General features: G+C 36.6%; 1 protein-coding gene across 3 annotated transcripts in view; it reads left to right on the forward strand.

Moving 5' to 3' along the window:
• The window catches only part of SUCLG2 (succinate-CoA ligase GDP-forming subunit beta), a 243752-nt gene that overhangs the window by 203177 nt on the left and 17605 nt on the right, over nt 1-22970 (forward strand). For all 3 annotated transcript variants that reach the window (XM_016150231.2, XM_016150229.2, XM_016150232.2), the window contains one exon: nt 20834-20954. In XM_016150231.2, the coding sequence (XP_016005717.2) occupies nt 20834-20954 (121 nt within the window). The remainder of the gene's footprint in view (nt 1-20833; nt 20955-22970) is intronic.

Consider the following 22970-nt stretch of genomic DNA (forward strand, 5'->3'; position numbering starts at 1 on the left):
TTTAATTATTTTTCCAGTCCAGTTTATGCCAAAAGAAGCAATTCAGTTCTTCTGACAATGTCTCTGTACTCTAATTAAACTCTTCCAATTTGCAATTATTTTTCTCAATATTCATTTATCCATGAAAGTCAAATTTGGCCTAGAAATGAGGTAGTGGATGACAAAACATTGAGTTGCTAATCCCCATTCTCCCAGTGAATATTACTTTATCATCTCTCCTTTTTGTAGTACTGCTAAAAAGTTTATGTAAACGTATCACAGTGGAATAAAAGCAACAGCCTGGGGCTGTTCACTGCGATTGGCACATATTACTTGATTATACATTTAGTACATTTGTGTAGGAATGTTTCTGTGGGATTTCCGAAACAGATGAGGCAATCGAGGCCATGGGAGATGAGGAGATGTTTCCAAAGTCCCATATGTGATTCTGGCAGAGTAAAATAAAGACACACGCCTCCCACCTGACAACTATAGTGAAATGTCGTTGTGCTTGCTTCATTGCTTGTTTGTTTTTTTCTGAAGGGAGAATATTTGGGGAAATACAGGAGGCTTACTTTTAGCATAACATGTCAGCATTCATGTTGTGCTGTAGTTTTGAAGTCTGGGGCACCCTCGAGGAGACAGGGCAGTGGGGCTCTGAATGTGGTGGGCATTCTACCATGTCGGGTAACACTTTGGGCTTTATGGTCAGATTGACCTGGATCAAAATTCCAGCTTGGATGTCAAGCAGCTGTAGAATCTTGGGCAAGTTTTTAACCTCCATGCCCTCCAGTGTCAACAACTGCACTTATGAGGGTGAAAGGAATAACACCCATGGCTGTGTTTAGCCTGGCACCTGACACAGAGCCATGCCCTTAACAAAAAGTTAACTATTCTTAGATGTTACATGTTTACCTGAGTTATGGTTATTGACAAAACCATATGTGCCTGAGGGTGAAACCAGGCTTACTTCCATGGATCAGGAAGAGGTGATGGCCATGTTTCTTATTAATCTCTAGGCAGAACACACAGAAGCAGGCATATGTATGTATATTCCTTTGCTTGCTTGGTTTTCACGATATCCTGCCTAAACGAAGATTATTTTCTGAAATATAACAAGAACTCTATAGCATATATCTAGGTCATATTGTATCACAGTAGGAGACTAGGTGGTACCTCTTAGGTTCCCTTTATTGAAGAAATTAGCAGAGAAAGGTCAGTCATTTTACTTTGTGGTGCATGGACGATAGCAAGAAAATGTTTTACTTTTCCTACCATAGTCTACATTCATGGTTGATCATATCCCTCCCACTTTCTTTTTTTGCTCATTCTCTCACCTCTCCTAAGGCTAGACATCAAAAACTTTAATTTGCCAGTAGACATTTTAATTTATTTTGGAAAACATTGTTCTAGACTATTATCTTCCTCACTTCTACCATTTACATTGCACTTTTGTAAAAGAAAATCACACACAATTTTTAGGTCAGTGCATTTCAGTAAGGTCATTCCGTTGCCTTGCATGCTTTCTAGGCAAGATGCCCCAGTTGTGCAAGTGCCTGACCTTCCATTGAATTGCAAATAATCTCCTTGGAATAAACTCAATTCTGTTTTCCATTTTGTACCCCACTGCATTTTCCCCATTTTTCTTCTGAATTTAGGATGTCAAGCAGGTACTTCATACCTTGCAAACAAATTACTTTCTGAGTGGTGATAATAATGAATCATGCTAATTAGTTCTCTCAATTAGCACTCAAACTATCCCTGCCTTCTAAGTGTCTTTCATGTCTCCTTCTACCTTTTCTTAATGATCTTAGAGAAATACATGCTCTGTGAAAAGATTACAGGGTTCAGTAGCTCTAGATTTGTCTCCTCTGATCATGCATCTTTGCTTTCTAAACTTTTTTCTTCCACATCAGTTATCCTATTTTTGTTACTGCTGTTGATAATCCACTCTGTGAATCATATTAGTAATGGTTTTTAAATCATTGTAAATTAATTTGATCATACTTTTATAAATTGGGGATCAACTCACCATATATTTGTCTTCTCATTAACCTATGGGAGAAAATGTTCCCCATATAAAACTTTTACGAAAACAGTCACTAAGATTTGAGTTTGAATTATTTGTTTCCTTTGTCCTTAGCAGCTGTATTAAAATTGTATCTGCAAGGAAACCTTGACTTAAAGAAGCAAAATATCTATTAAAGTTATAGTTCAGCCACATTTCTCAGAGCCAGAGGCAGACAGTTGGGTGGTCTGATTCACATGTAGTTTGGAGGCCAAGTTCCTTACTAATGAATAAGCAGAAATGCAGGCAAATTGAAAGGAGTAGAAAAGTCTTTCAGAAGAGACCTAGGTGACCACTGATCTGGTGTTACAACTTGGGGTATTGTTGGGTGTTTCTTCAGGATATTAAAGACATGTGATTTAGAGCTATTTTAATTTGTTTTTCTAAATAGGCTAAAAAAAGAAATTCCATAGCTGATTCGAATAGAATGCCAGCTTTCATTCATGATAGCAACGAGGTTAAAAGCCTCTTGGTCCCTGGGCCAGCACAATCTCTGACAGACACATAATGAGTGTTCAGTGCCAGAGAATAACTGACTAAATTATGCTTTTTCTATACTGGAAAGCAAGCAACCTGGAAAGTTGAGTGGCACAACACAGTATTCTGTCCCTGGCTTTAATGTGCAAACTTTTTTTAAATGTGCATAGAGAGCACATTACTACTTAAAAGAATGCAAAATCAGGAGGGTTACTGTCACTCAAATACATTTTCCACAGCATTTACCTATGCGCCTTTATTCTCAACTAGATCTTTCCCTTTGGAGCAGGAGTTTTCTCTCAATGCTCTTTATTATCCTAGAGTACCAGGAAAGATACAGGCCATTTGCACCTATCCTATGAGGAACAATTGAAGGTACAGGGATGCCCTGCTATATAGAGCTGGCAATTTACTCAGAGAACAGGGGGCTTTAGGAGAAGACGTGTGAACAGCAGGAGGGAGAGTTCACTGGAAGTAGATGGCTTCAAATTTCAAAGTCTGCCACCTCCAGGACTCCTTGTTCTATTGTGGATGGGAAGAGAGGGGTCTCATGTTTAGCTTTTGGCACTAATAAGATTCAGGTCAGAGAAAGAAAAAGTTGGGGACACAAGACAAATTCTGTCCTCTCTGCCACATGGAATAGGAATTCATGTTTTCATGGAAGCAGCTTGGTGTAGCTGTTAAAATTTTGTAGGCAGGCAAACCTGTGCTAAAACCCTAATCATACCACTAACAAGATGCAGATCCTTACAAGCTACATCACCACTCTGAGCCTCAATTCTCCTGTCTCTAAAATTGGTGGTAATAAATTAAACCTCATAGGAGTTTGGTAAAGAGTGGATGACTTACTTGTTAAGTAAACAGTGCTTAGTCATAATAGCTGTCAATTCCCAAGTACTTACAGTTTGCCAGGTACTGGGCTCAGTGTTTTACTTGAATTATTTCATTTAATCCTGGCACCAACCCTGTGAAGTAGGTACCATTGTTATCCCCATTTTACTGATAATGAAACTAAGACCCAAATAAGTTACCTTATTCACATAGCTAGTATCTGATAGAGGCACTACCTGTGGGTCAGAGGTCCAAATCAGAACCTCATGGGTGGAATTTTACAGCTCCTCAAAGTCAGGATCGTGTGTTATTTATCTTTGTAACTTGCCTCCTATTTTGACCTCAGAAACCAGAACAGCATTTTGTTGTGTGTTAGATAAGGTCCCTCAATATAAGGATTAAAGAATAACTTTCAAACAGTTATAGCCTTGACTGTGGAATGTAGCACCTTGTAAAAGAGGAAGCTCCCTGTCTTTGAAAATGTTCAAGCTGCGGCTGGCCGACCTCTCAGGTCCTGTCCGGCTCTAAGATTTCATGGTTCATTAATCTCCTCAGCATGTCCACGTTACATAAGGTGCCTTTCTCTGCTAGAGGAGAGGGGAAAATGTACCTGTGAGTTATGTGTGAAATTGTTCAGCCTTCACTTGCACAAGGTAAAATTCTATCAACTATTGTCTAACTTTACAAAAGAATCAGATTTTTATTTCTACTTCTATTTTGAGTTTTGAGAATCTGGTTCAGTTCCTTGTTAAAAAGTATTGCAAGCATCATGTAGTGCCTTTATTAAGAAATATATAATATGAACATAGCGCTAGATGAATTTATGTGTTATTCCATGTGTGAGAAGGAACCATTTGGTACTTGTGCTTAATAAAATTATTTAAGGGAAGGAAATTGCAAATGTACAGGTTTTCCACTCTTTTTCAACTCTTTGCATTGTCTGGGCAATGATTGTCCTGAAAATGAGATTACTGTGACACTCTCTAGGTATTATAGACCTTTACTTATTTCTAATGCCCTTAACAAACCCAATATTTATGGAAACGTTTATAGTTAAACCAAGTATGTTGAAAATTTATGCTTACATAGGTGAAACATCAGACATTATATGGTAGTGCTATTTTTTTTTTTTTCTGGAGACAAACATTCTCTTTGTTTCTATATTTTATGACTCATCCTTTCTTAACTCTTCTTCCTTAACCTTTGAAACTTCTTCAAAGAATCAGAAAACTTTCTTCATCATTTTTTCCCCTCTAATTCACAAGAGTTCCATTTCTAAGTGGAAGAAAAAATGTTACTTTTTCCACAGGGATTGATTATAAATTCCTTCTTTTTGCTGAATTACACTGGCCTCTAGTGGATACCTGTCACAATTATATTTTATATTGATCTTGCCTTATTGTAACACTCTGCCACATATTTTAATAATTTTCAAGAATATTCATTAAGTAGCACAGTCAGAATTGTCAGGAGTTTGAAGTAGAATTCATCATGAAATTGATTAAATTTTATGTGGGTTAGTACCGTACTTATCAGTGTACTTAACAGATTTATATTATTTTCTAGAATTTTTTAAGATGGAGTTGTGATGTTAGTTCCACAGTACTTCTCATTTAACACATGTACTTAAGGTATATATGTAACAGATCTTTTTAGAAAACAACCCAAATGTTCTTCTCAGAGAAATAAGATATTAATGTGATATCAAATTCTCTCATATTCATAAAGCAAAAAATAGCTAATATGATCCAAAGTAACATCATCACAGTGGAATATTTCCACATTTAAAATTTGAGAAAATCATCGTATTATAAAATATAAGTCCATGTCACTTTCTAATACTTGGAGTTTACTATATTTTAATATGGCAAACAAGTATAGTCTTAATTCTAATTTATAGTCTGTAAATAGTAAAATTATATTCATGTTTATTTGGTAATCTGCCATAAATTCAAATGTTAAGTATGTCCAATTGAAAGAATTCAATTTTTCATATTTTTAATCAAACTATATACTTAAACCCTTATGAACTGTATTCTTAACCAGTGAGCCAACTGAATCTCTAATTATTTGATAAATGATACCTGGGTTTTATTTATAGGGTGGTTCTGCGTCAGGGTTTTGCATTAGGTTGCAATCAAGAAGAAAGCCAAGGTTCATTGTCATCTGAAGACTTGATTGATTGGAGCTGGAGCAGGGGTTCTTCACCCCCTGGCCACAGGCCAGTAGTGGACCATGGCCTGTTAAGACCCACCTGCACAGTAGGAAGTGAGTGGCAGGCTGGTGAGCAAAACTTCATATGTATTTGCAGCTGCTCCCTAGCACTAGCATCACCTGAGCTCCACCTCACACCATCAGGCATTAGATTCTCAGGAGCACCAGTCCCTAGTACCAAAAAGGTTGGGGACCACTGGGCTGAAGGATCCTCTTCCAAGATAGCTCGCTCACATGGCTGTTCACAAGAGGCTTCACTTCCTTAATAGATAAAACCCACAGTTGTGCTTCTTGAGTTTCTTTATGACTTTCCACAGATTGAGTGATCTGAGAGACAGAGCAGAGAAGGTTAAATGCCTTTTATAACCTATGTTCAGAAGTTACATGTGGCCACTTCCATCATATTCTGTTCACTCAAAGGGAATCACTAAGCCTAGCCCACACTCAAGAGGAGGAAAATTAAGCTCTTCTTAGTGTTGAAGAGAAGAACATATGTGGACATTTTAAAACCACCACGGGAGATAATTTACATTGGAGAATTTGTCTCTTCATGTTAGATTTATATGTATAGAAAAGATATTTCAGGCTACATCAAGGACTTGAGCCAAGGCATGCCAATGGGGTGACTGACTGTGTTATGGTGAAGGAGTATAGGGTAGGAAGTATAGCATAGTTGGCTCTATCTCTAAAGGTATGGCCTTGGGAAAACCACCTAGCAACTCTCTGCCATCTGTAGAGTAGGGAAACATTGCTGCCTTCACAGGATTGTAGCAAGAGGTAAGTCAGTTAGCATTTATGAAATACTTAGAAAAGTGCCTGACATTTAAAAAGTGATTAATAATGTACTAGCAAATACTTCTAGCATTAGCATTATTCTCACTGTATGTGGATTCATACTCTAACTCTTTATTCTCCTCTTCTTCAGCCTAAGGAACCTTGCTTGGATCTCCTCTTCAGACTTATGTGATTTTTTCCTCTTCATAGCCTTTCTCTACATCTCTTCATTCACACATGCAAGAGTTTTTCACCAAAATATTTCATTATGTGCAGAGATTTTCAAATTCTTTGGGATAGAGGGAGAAATCAGAACACTGTGGAGAGGGTGGTGGCAACAGCAGGAGAGAAGTGTACTGGCTTGGGAAGCGCTGTCCAAGGTGCTGACATATCTGGCCGGTGAGGCCGCTGCAACCGTAAAGCACTGAGAACAGATGTAGTTCTCAAATAGGTTGTGACTAGTAAGCTCAGTGTTTTTTAAAATTCAGACTTCTGGCTTATGTAAAATGAAACAGTCTGGACATATGAGGCTCACATTCCCATGGCAACAATTGGAAGGATTATATAGCTGCAGCACTTTTAGAAAAGGCTTATCTTTCCCGGTATGTCAAAGTATTTTCTATTGTCTTAATCCAGGCCCCTCTTTACTCACTTGCCTAACTCCAAGAGCCCGCTCTCCAATTAAAGGCCAGCACTCTACAGTTTAGTCAGTCAGTGTCATCTCCCGTAAGAAGAACTTCCACCTTCAAGGTAGCCCATCCATTTTTGAAGACTGCCACGGAACTGCGGCATTAAACTATGCTGAGATTCCTGTCCTCAAACTTGTCTGGGCAGAAATTACAATCCTTTCAGCTAATTGATAAGAACTTTGGCATGTAGTCAGATGATAATGTATGAAAGGAAACTTTATAGCTCATACTGTGTGGCAGGAATTAGCACATTATGGGAAATGTCAACCTAGTCAGGGTGAACAAGAAATGGAAGATGACTTTAGCTAGTCGAGCAACTCAGAAGACTCTCCCAAGGTTTCTGGAGTGAAAACTTGGACATGATACTTAAAATAAAAGGAAATAAAAAGGAGACATTTCATGGTTTTAATAAACACATGTCTGTCAGTCCAAGGAGCTTCTACATGAACAGAAATTAAATAGATTCAAGACTGCCATTTATATCCTTTCAGAACATAGGAAAATACATATTCATGAAATAAACCAATGCTGAGGGACATGTGGGATGGGTGAAGAGGACTTCTGCAAAGAGATTTTTGTCCCGATATTTCAGAGAATAAAGGGCAGTTACAGGTGTAGAGAAGAGAAAAGGAAATGCTAACATATCAGTAAAATAAAACAAATACTTGTCTGGATCTTGTGGATTCAGGTAGTATGTGTGCATATCTGGCCTTACCAGGTGGTGGCCACTTTCCAAAAAACTTATGTGGAGCTAATGTAATTTGAGATTTCTGTTTCCTTCCCTACTTTTTTGTTTGTCTGTTTGTTTGTTTGTTTTGGTTGTTAAACCACCCTCTACATATTCCCTTGGGGTGCTCACTATTAACAGCTCAGTGACACAGTTTATTTGCTTGATAAAACAGAATAATGTGACTTTTGAGATAAATATGAGGCCACCCCTTGTAACTGGGTCATTGGAGTTTCACAGGAGTTTAACATCATCTTCTCTCCAAGGCTACAGACCTACATTTTTACTTATTAACCATCTTTTCATATTTGTCTCCATGTTATTTGTGTTCCTCCTTTAAACAGACTGGGGGACCATGTGGTGATTCAGCCTTATTGAGACTATCTTAAATTATGCCGAAACTAAGGATTGCTCAAGTCATCTTCTAGGTGGCTCTTCCTTAGTTTTCATTTGCAGCCAATAAACCAAATGAAGCCATTTCAGTGCTGAGAAGCTTGTTTTCACCTGATAAGCTGTCATTTGTCATTTATAATAGGCAGGGCCCAAGAAGCAAGTGGCTTATTTTACTTTTTCTGCCTTTACTATAGGTATAGATTTAGATAGTTAATGAGCAGTAATTTCAGAGTCTTAGTGTTAGCCATCTTCTCCACAAAAACAAGGAAAAGAATGTTTGATAATAATAAATGGAGTGAGCCGAGAGTATTCAGATCCTTTTTTAAATGCTACTTTTATTGTTTAACACATGATTGTGAATATGTTGTAGAAAGAAGAAAACTAAAAAGAAATAACCTTCTAGTTCTAGCAGGTTCAGTCTTCAAATAAATAATTTTTTTCTAAAATCAAGCTGGGTTGATCAAAAGAGGATGTTGATATCTCTCTCACCAGGAAACAATGACTCACTCACTTATGTACCTTCAGTCATGGTATATGGAAGAGTTTATTTACCAAGAGACTGATAAAGAGAGTGTGGTAGAGTCTACAGCCATGCCACCCTGAACAAGCCTGATCCCGTCTGATCTTGGAAGCTAAGTAGGATGGGGCCTGGTTAGTACTTGGATGGGAGACTACCAGGCAGACCATAAAAAAATTTAAAAAATAATAATAATAATAAGGGATTGTAAACTGACAAGGTCCTTGCAGTCTGTGAGGTCAAGCAAGGATAGCCTCACCTAGAAAAATAAATTAAAAATAAAAAAATGTGGTAGAGGGTACAGGAACTGTAAGAGAAAGTACAGGAACCTGAAGCTACCTTGCAGCTTGTAATCTTTTATATCCCTAAACCAAAAGGAGAAAAGAAGGTTTCTTGACCAAAATAAAAAGTCTATAATGAAGATTTTCTTGAGATGGTCAGAGACCGTTTGTGGAGGAACACATCCACTCAAGACAACCTTGCTGAAGGATCTGGAGGAATATATACATCCTGACTCCTTCTCCTCCTGCCAAGGCTCCCTGATGATGCCAGGCAGGAAAGGAGCCCATTGACGTAGCCCCTAGAATCAGCCTTCCAGGACCAAGAGGAGCAAGGCGGAAAAGATTAGAACAGACCTGCAGAGGCACATAAGTGATCTACAGCTCAGATGGGTTCCAGATGACATCCTTTTGATTGCCTGTTGAACATGTGCCTCAGGAGATAGAATGTTCTGGAATCCTTTTGTAAAACGGAGTCTCGCAACTTGAGAACTCTGCTGAGAGTGAGAGTGGCTAGTCAAGGATTAAACTCTGAGTGGAAAGAATTTGGTTAAATTTTATTCCTAGCAGGCCGTGGGTAGTGTTTTGCCAATGTAGTTTTTAATTTGCTCCAGACATGGTATTCTGACATTTGCTGAACAGCTAAATAAATAGACCTGACTTCTACACAGCAGATTACAGCAAGGTCAGACAGTGCTATCAATAATTTTAGAATATTGTCTACAACTAAGTATGTTGTTTTTGGTGACAGTGATGTCTGATGCTGCTAGTAGTTGTCAGATAAATTCTATAGATTACTCTCCTTCTGATATTAAATATTACCAGGGACCAGTCCTGCCCAGGCATTTTAGAGGAGTGAATTCAAATGGGATATTAATTTTTATAATTACAAATGTTTTAATGAGTAACATTTTTGGAGGTTTCTTAACATTTTGTTTTGTTTTGTTGAATAAATTTAAAGTTTTGATGCTAAAGAATGTTATCTTCAATGACAGTTTTGGAATTTAAGATTCTGGGTGTGAAGTTTGAGGTTAGAGGTCATTTTACTGTAATGAACAAAGGATGGAAGTTTGTTTTTACAAAGAAATTTGGCAGTAAATGATTTTCACAAATATACCAGTGAGATCTGTTATAAGAAGACACATATGTATGTGTTTTTTAATTATTTTACTTATAACAATTTTAATATACATTTTAGTCATAATAAATAGCTTATAAGTTATCGAGATCTTAGCTGGAAGCTTATGTTTTTACTCTGTCCAGTCAGCTATCTATCCATTAGGAGTTTTGATATGAATCTTTATCAACTTTTTGTTTTTGCAGAAAACTAAATGATCAAATAGGTTTATTGGAACAGATGTATGAAGCATCACAGATTCATTATATGCCACCTTCATCTTACATTACACTTGTTATTTACAGAAACAGTGGGTTTTGCTATTAACTAAATTTATCTTCATTTCTCTGTGGTGTGAAGCGTGAATCTGTGTGGTCCTAAGTTTTGGCTCTGTCTGCTTAGCTAATTTTTTTTAATTGATGTCAGTCATAAATAAATGCTGTTCCTTTCCTGTAGGAGCAGTTACCCTGTGGAGACTATAATGTTGCAACAATAGATAGATAGACATCTCATTTATAGATTAATATATGGGTCCTTCACCAAGTTGCCAATTTTATGGGAGTTGTCTATATTAACTGTCCAACTATTGATGCTAGAGTATACATATTCTCATTCATCAAGATGGTATAAGTCTGAAATGATTGGACAAAATACTGCTTAGAAAGAATGTGTCAATAAATATTCTTAATCTGCACCGATGTATCTCCCGTTACAAATAAAATATAGATGTTGCTTTATGAACAATGAGTATCCTGCCTTGAAAGCAGTTATCTGTTTAGCTGGGAAGGCAGTTTTGTTACCCAAATATTTCTCAACAATCAATTCTAGTAGCTCATTTCTTATGTGAGAATTGTGTGCCTTTTTTAAAACCCTTTTGATGCTTCCTAGTGAAAGGGTAAGACCAAAATCTCCCCACTCTGTTTTTTTAAAAAAACATTCTTTTAGCTTCAGATGGTTCTTTGGCCAAATAACACGTCATAGTAGTTTTTGCAAAAACTATTTAAAACACATAGTACCCGAAAAGTACCTTGTATTTTCCATTTTAAATGTCCAAATGTTTTTCATAATTCTGGCAATGGTTCTGATTCTCAGTTCAGAAAGATAGAGGAAATGTCTCTGTAAAAGATAAAAAACAAATCTGTGCTATTCCCTCAAGCCTCTGAGTTCTTCGGTCTTTTTAATTCCTTATCTCCTGTGCCTGCTTATAATGCCAACCAATATTTCCATCTTCAGGTTTTCCCTCCTCTCAAAAATCTTGTTAATAGCTGACTTAAGCACTGTCACTGTGTTTGCTGGCAACTGGGGAAATATTTGTATCCACACTTGGTCTGGATGAGGCATTCATGGTTGTTGTTCTTGATTATGAAAGCCTTCCAGTTTTGCAGATATTCATAAACATGGTCTAAATAGTAAAACAATTAGCATCTTTGTGGAGAAGGACCGTAGATCCCTGTGCCACCTAACTACCCAATATACCAGCTTTTGAACACCTATTTACCAGCTCTCTGGGGACCAAACTTCTAACACTTTGACTCTTTTGCAAAAAAATGACTAAAATAGGATGTTATAAGTTGGAACACAGATCATCTGCTAACACTTCCATAAGCTATTTGACCAGATGATTTTTTCATGAAGCATTACATAGGCCTAATGTTTCATAAAACACTTTAGAAAGCTTTGACTTAAGGAAATAGACACTCATCTTGGGAGGAAGTACAGCTTTATAATTTATATGGTTCAGTATTCGTAGTATTTTGTAACCAGTGGGGGGTGGGGGGAAGTATTCCTAATGAAAGGTGCCTTGGTCTAATCTAATGCTGACAGTCAATATTCAGGTTGTTTTTGGTTTTCATATACTTATACATGCATAATGAATGAGATTGTAGGAATTATGCCCAATGTAAATTGAGTTTCCTTGGGGTCTGAAAAAACCATTAAAGGAGGGGCAACGTTGATAGACTAAATCTTTCAGTTCTGATTATCAAAATATGTGTTCTTTACCTTCAAAATTAGGGAGACAAATATATAATACACTTGATTTGACTTTTTCTTCCACTGCCATGGCAGGCATTGTTAACAAGTTATAGATTTCCCACTGAACCAAGATATGAATCATTGTTCTTTTCAACACAGCACTCCAAACAGCCACTCACACGATTACTGTACCTCTCAGTGGCCCCTCCATCACCTGATATTTAAAATTTGTATTAACGATGATATCTCATGTCATAATTCTCCATTAGAATTTTACTTTTCTTAATTAGAAATAATAACAGTGGCAAAGCGATAAATGTCAGTGTATCAAAAAGGAGAAAGGGGGCTTATCAGTCATCAGAAAGAATTTTTTGTAGGGACATCTATCCCAATTCAGGATGGACTTTAGGTTTTGAAGACTAGCACCCACTCTTATACCGTCATTACCACTCCATAGTCCCATCTAAGTAGGGATTACAAACCACAAGCTCTGGACAACTCTTTTATCAGTAAATAAGAAACATACTGGGTTGTGAAGAACCAAAACCCACCTGTCCACAAAACTATAAAAGATATCTTCTGATCCATTTTAATTGAGCAGTGAGATTTGAAAGCAAAATGTACTTGGGTATCAGAATATAGAACTCGGGAGTGCGCTTTTGAAGCTTGGAAATAGAACTAAAATAGAGCTGGGGTTCTTCACTAATGGAAGTCACTGGTTATAGAGAGACAGCAAGAGGACATAGAATGTGAACTTTGAAGTAGGACTGACTTGGTTCAAATCCTGGCTTCATTGCTTAGCTGCTCTGTGCCTTTGAACAAGTTATTTAATCTCTTTGAGTCTCAGTTTACTTGCCAGGGAAGGTCGTAGTACATAATTCCTAGCACCTAGGAAAAGTAACAATAAATGTTAGTCCTTGAAACCATTTTACTTATTCTAATAAGGAGAAGATATCTGTGCCACCTAACTGCCCAAAACATCAGCTCCTTAACAGCAGGATATAAATAGGGTGAAGAATTTAGGAAGATGAGAATAGATAGATCAAGAACAAATTAGACACATTTCAAGCTTAATGAAAATTTGAATCTCCATCCAAATATTCTTCATCCATCAGATGTCATTTTCATGCTCTCAGTTTTGCAAAGTTGAAATAAAATGATAGAGTTTATCTTGATTGAGTAATTAAAAATGCCAAAATGTTGTTTGGTATTAAAGATGATGTTTAAGATACTTCCTTTTGATTCTGAGATTTTCAAGCTTGATTTTGAACTCACTAAAAGTGTTTTTTTTTCCTTAGAAGAAATTAAAAGGGCAAAGTGGAAGGGTGTTTTTCAAGAAGAATCATTTTTCTCATGTTACTTGTAGCTATTCGGGGAATACATCATTTGCTTTAGCCCAAGGATTCTAGTGCTTGAATTCATATAAAAGAAAATAATTTCAAACTTCAAGAACAAACCAAAGGAAGAAAAGCAAGCTAGAATAGCTCTCCCAGATTTGAGCAGAAGGTGAATCAGGTCCAAAATGAACTGATCTGTCTGCTTATTTGTGAGATTACAACAAAGCTCAAGATTGAATTCTTCACCTGAATCACTTCCTTATTGACTGAATCCATTTGGACTCACCTCTAATTTAGCAGAGTATTTTTATTAAAGCCAGGCATACAAACATCAATTATCCAAGCTTCATCCAATTTTCTTCACCATTTATTTTCTTTCGTTGGCTGCCAATAGATTAGAAAACATGATTAGAATTCATCAGGAAAATAAAAACAACAACAAAAGAGAGAAATGGTTTCACAAAAATAGATACTTAAACAAGAACAACAACATTCAGAATTAAAATAACTTGTGATTTTTAAAAAATGTCTTTATCTTGCCTAATATAAACATGCTTGCTTGATTTTTATTAGCAATGCCTACTACATTGGGTCAAAATTAGCATGTTGAGTTGCATTTACTGTGCTTAATGTATATGTTATAGCATGTTTTAAATGCGGTACAGTACTTAACCATTAGCAATAACCACTGCAAATGACTGGCTTATTGCTGAAATCTTTCTGCTTGTTCCCTTCCAGCCAGTGTTGGGAAGAGAAAGAGAATAAAGTGCAGATATTCAAGTCATTTTATAAACTCATTAAAGGTACAGGTTTTGTTTTAAAGGAGTGATATTAAAATTGACATGGACATATTTATTTAATCAGCCACTGCTATAGCCTGGGCACCTTAATGTTGTCAGTGATGGCAAAGCAGATCAACAAAGGAAAAGAACTTGAAATCTGAAAAGTGCTGTTAAATACCTAATGATGCAATATAGGAGGTGTGGTGGTTGCAGTGAACTTGAGGGTAAGCATAAACCAAATCTTGTCTGCACAAGGGGCTGGCAAATTATCACTTGCTTTTATAAATAAAGTTTTCCTGGAACACAGCCACACTTATTCATTTACATATTGTCTATGACTGCTTTCACAATGCAACAGCAGAGTTGAGTAGTTGTGACAGAAACTGGCCCATAAAGCCTAAAAATTTACTGACTATCCCTTAACAAAGAGAGTCTGTCAACCCCTGGCATATGTCAGTGGCATCCCTAAGATTGCCCAGCTGTAGCCCCTAAAGTTTTTGAGCCTCAATCTATACATGAAATAGAGGTCATAAAACCTATCTTACAAATTTAATGTAAGTACATTGAATAAATATCCTACCCTTCCTGGCCTTTTTGAAGTCGTCATAGATTCCCTGAAACCAAAGAGTTCTCAAACTTCTTCTCATAGCATGTTGAGAATTAACTTGCATAAGACGCTGTGTGATTTGGCCCTTGCTGGTGTGGTCTGTCTCATTTCCTGCCATTTGACTTCTCAAGATCCAGGCACTTAATATTCTTCATTCTATTCAGTTTCTCAAATGCACCAAGTATTTTCTGCCCCTCAACCTTTGCCCATGGTATTCCCTTGTCTCGAAATACTTACTCTGTTCTGTGATTCTGTGTGGCCCCTTCCTGACTGTCCTTTAGGTCCTAACTTCAGTATCACTGCCTATGAAAGGCCCTCCCTGACCACCCAGTATTATATAGGTCTTGTCCTATGATCTCAAAGTACCCAGGGTTTTTCTTCCTTCCCTAACTGTTATCACAGGTTCTAATTTTAGATGTTGATAAAGAACATTTTTGCCTATTTCTTAAAAATCTTTCTTACCAGGTTAGCTACTGACCACACTCAGTGTCCCGAGCACAGACTAGGTTCTCAGGAATACGTTTTGAATAAATTACTCACTTCTTATAGAGCAATCTGGTAATATTTGCATTTCCAGATAATGTTGAAAAAAAAAGAATTGAATTTTTGTCCTGACAGCACACTGGCTTTATCATTCAATGCAAGTTGTTTTTTAACCTCTCTGGGCTTCAGTTTCTCATCTGTGACATGAGATAGGTAGTGTCTACCTCGCATGTTTGTGGCAGAATCAGCTGTGGTAATGAAGGAGAAAATACTAAGCACAATACAAATTGTAGGTCTGCAAGAGCTCTGAAAGACATTTGACAGGAGTTAAAACTGTAGCCCTAGTGATTCTCCAGATCTTCACTTAGTTTCCTTATCTGTAAAATGGGTATAATACTACTTATGTGTTAAACATGTCAATACAAGTTAAATAATTAGAATACTGCCTACCCCTTGTTAAATGCCTAATAAACGTTAGCTAGTGCTGTATTTGTGATTATTACTAATACCTAGATTCTTAAAGATTATGGACACTCTTCCCAGAAAAGTACACATTCAAACAAAATTTTATAAATAGTTGCAAAGAATTCACAGTTTCCCTGCAACTCACACCCCTATCCTATATGCATGTGCTGTGTGTTGCCCAAATCTTATAGGAGCAGTTTAGTCATGGGACTTATCTAAAATTATCCAAAAATATTGTCTTGTGTGTGAATTTATCTGACTGTGATTCCTTAATGTTCATCAGATACTCAAAAGCATTATGTTCCCAGAGATAGTTTTAGTTGTGATTTTATTGGCTTATTTGTTTATTTGGGGTTGAGAGGAGCTTGATAAATACCAAAGGCTGTTGTTTTCTGCTTTTCAAGCTCATTATTTTAATTGTGGACTAAAATCTGCAGCCAGAGTATATTTTGCAAAGCCAAACACGCAGACATTTGAATAACCTGCATTTTGACTGCCCAGCCACTCGAATAACTTTTAGCAGCTGCCACAGACCTGGCTTTGGGAATAGCCGTTTAGGGTCTAGGGATGTGCTCAGTGTATCTGGCTCCATAACTGCCTCACTAGATGATCTTTACTTTTGTGAAACAGTAAATAGCAACCCTTGTAATTCTCTTCTGAGAATTTGGAAAAGCCTCTGTTCCTGAAAGCCCTTTGAAATCTTCTGGGAGAGTCTCTGGATACTTAAATAGACCTAGCACTGACTTTTTTTTAAACATTCTCTCTGCCAGGAAAAAAAAGAAAGACTATTAAAAGTTACTGTTGGTATTGTCATGGAATGGCAATTAGTGGTTATAATAATGAATGAACATGTGAAGTACACATTTAAAATTTGACATGCTTTATAAATGTTAAATAATAATAATGATGTCATAGTGCTTTCATTTCCAAAGTGTCTTAATTTCATTCTCAGTTTGAGATCGCAGATTACAGTAGTTAATTATAGAAATTGGCCCTGAGTGAAACCTTAAATCAGATTTCCATTAAAGTGCATGACTGCAGCAAATTACTGTATAGTGGGAGAGAACGGCATCATCGCTGGCGGAGTGGGATTTCCCACCACTCCTCATTGTGATTTTCCTCTTAGTGCTCTGTGGTACATCATGTTCCCTGAACATTCCTGTTTCCCCGAGCTAAGCATCCTGTGTACCTCTGTGTCTTGTTGCTCTTCTTATAAAAAATCCTACCTCCTATGTTAGTATTATTCAGACTTTCTCTTTTTCTCTCTCTTTCTTACTACTTCTCTCTCCTTCATTTCTCCTCCCTCTGCTTCACTCCCCTCTGCCTCTCTCTCCCTCCTTCCCTCCTGCTTGCTTGCTCATTCTCTCATGCTCCCTATCTCTCCGCTTTTCTTTCTTGCTCTCTCACTCCCAGTACTCTCACAAGATTTCTCTGTATATCTCATTTTCACTCATGTACTCACTTTCCTCTCCATCCCTTGCTCCCTCTCCTGTCACTTTACCCCTGTCCTCCCAGGGAGCCTACTTTCAAGACCTGCCTTCACCCAGCTCTGGACAAAGAAGGAACAAGCAAAAAGAACCAAGTCCCCATCTCTGGCCTCTGGCGCTTGCCGCTCTTTCTGCCTCACCTGCAGCATCTCGAATTATTCCCCTATTCAGCCTGTAGGTCCTGAGTGGATTAAATTGGGTGACACCTCTGCCTTCACCCTGGCCTCTCCTTTCTACCTGAGTTCCTGCTCTTTCTTTGTCTTTGTCTCCGAGAATAATACCTCTTCTAAAAGCCTTTCTCTTGTTACAGCAGTCTGTATCACAGGCTGTGCCCTGGTCTTAGCTCTGTGAGAAGTCTGTAGACCCAGAATTGTAACTGCCAGCTTCCTGGTCTCAAATTAGTGTTTGAATTCCTGGAAACAGTGATGATATCTTATTCACCTTCTTACCCCAAGCTTTTAACTAAACACTATGCTTGGTGTGATGGTCATTAAGTGTCTATTGAAATTTATTCACTCTGGAAACTATCATTAGATGATTATGCATGTGTCACAGGTTGTGCTAGTTGCCGATGGAGAAACTACTTAGTCCTGTTGCAGTGGAGCACAAAGGTGACCCACACAGGAGCATTGATCTTGGAGCTGGGTCCAGGGTGAAAGGTGAATAAACTACAGTGGAGAACAGTGTTTCTCAGCAACTCTCACAAAGCCAATTATTCCTCCTTTGTTGGAAAAGTGGGCTTTTCCTTGGCTTCAACAGCAGTGAAGTGGTTGGCTTACCTTATAGGTACAAGTCGTCATATGAAGAATATCTATTTTTAATGTCAGATACTCATAAAACACAATGAGATTGACATATAAAAGACTCATGGGAACTGATACCACCTGAGGCAACACCAGGTCCACAGCTCATATTCAGCACTCCTTTGAGGATGTACACACACTGAGTAGATTGAGTTGTAGAGCCAAGAGCCTCTTGTCTCTTTGCCTCCCACTCCTGCCTACATAGATGAATTCACATGAGTTCGTTGTGTAAGATGCAACTACTGTATAGATTGATCATACTGTTTTAGATGGATTGAACAGAGTAATTCACTCTACGTTGATAAGACAGACAACTTGACTGAGAAGTTGTTGACATCTGAACTCAACCTTAAATACCATGCAGGTTGGAACATTGGCAGAGGTGTACGTGTGCTTTACTGGGAAGCCTAGTTCTTCTACAGAAACTTGAGTGAGCTTCAGCCATTCCTGGTTCCTGAGTTTCTCTCTTGGACTCCATGGAGTCAGTATTTCTCTTGAGTATTTTTTCTCATTGTTCTGGCAGGTTCCTCTCTATCCCACAGCTATTTGGAAATGACTGCTGTACCAATCCTCAGTGCTAACAACATTTAAAAGCTGTTATTAGAAAGCAAGCTTCTGCTTACCAGTCAGCCTGCTGTGAGTGGTAATGGGAGATTTCTTTTTTGGGAGTAACCCCAGTCTCTAATTGGTTTGAAAAATATTGCTCATTTATTTTATTCTTAAGATGTTACCATTTTATTGAACTTCAATAAGTTTGTGTTTCTATTAAATTCAAATTCAACATAGCTGCATTCTACTAAAAGAGGTTTTTAAAAAAACTTTTTACTTGCTATCTAGCTAACCTGCCCACTTTCATCATTGTTTGTTGAAATAAATGCATGTATAGTGTAGCCACTATGGAAAACAATATGGAGATTCTTTGAAAAATTAAAAATAGAACTGCCATAACACCCAGCAATTCTACTTCTGGGTGTTTATTCAAAGAAAACAAAGCACTGATTTGAAAAGGTATATGCACCCCTATGTTCATTGCAGCATTATTTACAATAGCCAAGATATGGAAGCAACCTAGATGTCTGTCAAGAGATCAATGGATAAAGAGGATGTGGAGTGTGTGTGTAATGAGAAATTATTCACCATTAAAAAGAACAAAATCTTGCTATTCGCAACAACACAGGTGGACTTAGAGGGTATTATGCTAAGTGAAATAAGTCAGAGAGAAAGACAAATACTGTATGATTTCACTTACATGTGAACTCTTGAAAAAAAAAACACAGAAACAGATTCACAGATACACAGAACAAGCTGATGGTTGCCAAAGGGGAGGGGGATGGAAGGATAGAGAAAGAAAGAAGGAAAGAAAAATAAACAAAAAGGGGATGGGGGGAGGGAGAAAGAGATACACATATACATACACATTAAGTACTTTACAGGCATATACTAAGCATCAAGCATTTCACATATATTATATCATTTAGTTCTTTCAACATCCTTATGGACTAGGTATTACTATTTCTATTTTGTAGATGAGGAGACCGTGTTCAAGACAAGGTGTGCACCTTGTCCAAGGTCCCAGCTCTAGCACTTGGTATGAATGAAGATTCAGTAGGTTTTCTGGAGAGCTGACTTTGAGTTTCATCACTGCTACGTGTTAGCTTCGTGACCTTGGGTCACATTGTGTACATTCCTGACTGGCTTTATCAGCTATGAAGTACAGACCTTCCCTGTATTTTCTGAATAGCATTCTGGCAAAGATCAAAATTAAAAATGAGAGTTCATATAATAGCACTTTCTAAAACAGTTAAGTCCTGAACAAATGTAAGATATTCTTTTCTCATATGCTTTGTGTAGTTAATTTAGCATATTGAAATAATGGGATTTTAAAATGGCATGCAACACACACATATATGCTTTGCAATTAGTGTAGCATAATTTAATTGTGATTCCATTGTCGGAATTTTGATGCCTCAAGCTTGATGAATAGCCATTTTCTGTGGGTGTTATCAATTAATCTAGGTAATGAATTCTCTTCATTATCTTGTTCTTCATGTTAATTATACAGGATTTTCTTATACCTATTTATCAAGTCAGGACAAGAACAGGGTTTTTTTGTGTGTGTGTGATTTTTTTTTTTTTGGCCCACATGCCTTTGAATATAAATATACAGAAATAGGTTAACATGACATGTTTAAATTTGCATTTCAGTGCAAATTTAAGTCAGTGGTTTGACTTTCCTTAGATCCTTACTTGTATGAGTTTGTGTCTTTCTTTTGGGGTTCCGTTTTGTTTTTTAATCAAAATGGTTGCTATCTAAGATAATGAAGCTATCTCTGACTTTTTAGAATATATTTCTAACATATCAAAGCATGGAAGAGTTTCTCTCTTTGCCTATTAATAAAAACAAATAATAAGTTCCTGGTTTTGAAATATTTCATAAGGCACCATAACAGATAAATTTAAGTATAAACTATAGGGAGAAAAGACATTAGTGAATAAAATTTTAAATGACACTACTCATCAAGGAACAGTTTCAGGAAACTATTTTAAAAAGCAGAAGATAGTATATAATAAATGAGTGGTGATTTAATTCATTTTGAGGTCAAAGAAGTGGTTGACGATAATATGGATTAATATGATAATGTTACATATAGATATTTATTAATTCAGTAATAATTTTAACTTAATATTTTCTAGGCCTTTTGTTTTATGTTTTATGTTCTATGTTAAAAAAAAAAAAGTACTTTTTTGTTTGTCTCTATTGTTAAGCCAGCTATTTTTGAGAATGTTGGCTATCAGCATTTTGATGGTCACCTTCTTATTTTTGATTTCAGGTTGAAGCCATCCTTGTCAATATTTTTGGTGGCATTGTCAACTGTGCTATCATTGCCAATGGGATCACCAAAGCATGCCGAGAGCTGGAACTCAAAGTGCCCTTGGTGATCCGGCTTGAAGGTGAGTGATGGTCAGTTTCCACAGTTCCAGTCTCCTTCTCCAAGGTCAGGTGACTAGAGTGTTACTCACTCATAAACTTCCTGAGAAATCAAAGGAAACACTGGATTAAATAAAATGAAATAATTGCAGTATAGCAGTACTTCTGTGAGCATCTAACAGGCTAATATAGATTACAGCTCTCCAAGAATGGCATATATTATGATTCTCCACATTTTCAATACTTGTTCCAGTGTGGAGCCCTTTTATTATGAATCATTTCATGAGATTAGTGTTTTGAAAGAAACACTCTGAGAAATGCTGCTCCAAGAATTATTCATTATAGAAAAGCAATGATTCTCAAAACCTTTTGGTGTCAGCTCCCCCTTACTTGTTAAAATTGTGGACCATGAGACTCTCTGCTTTATTTGGGTTATATCTGTCAATATTTATTGATTAATTTAATAATTTAATTAATTTGGTGAGAGAAGTAAATACTGGAACTGTAAAAATATTTTTAAATAAAATTTTAATTTAATGTTATTTTTACATTATACATTATATATAAATATATGTATTGTATATTTTATGAACCATAAGTACTTAAAATTTTAATAAGAATAGCCGCATTTTTTTACAGTTTCAAAATTTCTTTAATATGTAGCTTAATATTTGCTTCTTCATTTTATCTTTTGCAATATGTAGTTTTGGTTGAAGTATATGAAGAAAATACAGCCTCATATAGAGCTATATATTTGTAAAAGGGAGAAGTTTTTAAGAATCATTCCATATAATTTTGAGTATTCTTCTTTGGTACTGCATTAAAATCTACAAGTAATAGTTTCTTTACTAAATATTAATTTTATGTGGAATCTGAAACTATTTCAATGAACTTTCGATACACTGTTATGCTAAAATACATCAGTCTGTCTTCCACATTAAATGGATTTTATGCATACATGATTTGCAATATTATCCATTGCTCATAAGGAAAATTTCACATTACATAGATCTTCCAAACGTTGACACATTTCAACATACAAAGTCAGAAAATTCACATTTGTTAATATCACATCATTCTCCTCAGAGAAGCTTCCAAGTACTGGAAAGCTATCAAGGTGATAGATGCAAATTTTCCAGAATTCTAATTTTCACTTAAAAGTACAAATTTTATCATCAGCCACAAAATGGTCAATTGTTTCCCTTGAAATGACAGACTCACTTTGCTTATTTTTGAGAAAGTCTACCAAATCACTAAGTCTGAACAACCATAGTGTGTCCTTCATTCTTCCAAGAAAAAATAGTGTTCAGTGGAAAAGTGGGTCAGTTAGCTTGCTAGTCAAACAACTGCACAAAAGCTTTTCCTAGGAACAACCCCAGTTTTATGTATACTTCCCATTTGGTCACACAGAGTATTAGAAAGACTTGTACTTAATGTTTTTGAGATTTAATAAAATTAATATTGTTTTTACTATTCATTAAGGATCTTCTTACTCAAAAGTGGCAACATTTTTTTTGCAAGTACGTGGTGGTGAAAAATATAATGACTACTAGTACAGTTTGGTGCCACTGCTTTGATTCCATGGTAACATGCCAGTAGCTTCATCCACCATTACTTTTGCTTCATCAGTACAAATGCCAACAAATATTATTATTATTATTATTATTTTATTTTTACCACTACAAAAATAGCTTATTTGTTTTTTTTATGTCAGGGACTTCCGCCAGGGTCCTATGGACCATACTTTGAAAACCACCGTAGCAGAGAAGCAGAAACAGACATTTTAATGTGAAAAGCTATGTAACAGCTGTGTCAACATTATCAAAAAAACTCAGATTACAATGATCAAGCACCCCCCTTGAGGAGATTTCTATAGTATCATTCTTGGGACAACTCGATTACCCCAGGTTTCATATCTCTAAAGACATTCTTTTTGAGGTAAAGTCCAAGGATATTTTGACCCTGCTATGTATCCCTGTCTTTTGTGGTCAAGACTCCAGAACAACTGCAGCCTGTTTTTCTCTGCTTCTTCCTTTGTG

This window comes from Rousettus aegyptiacus, unplaced genomic scaffold (genome assembly GCF_014176215.1).
Source record: "Rousettus aegyptiacus isolate mRouAeg1 unplaced genomic scaffold, mRouAeg1.p scaffold_m13_p_4, whole genome shotgun sequence".
NCBI lineage: Eukaryota > Metazoa > Chordata > Mammalia > Chiroptera > Pteropodidae > Rousettus > Rousettus aegyptiacus.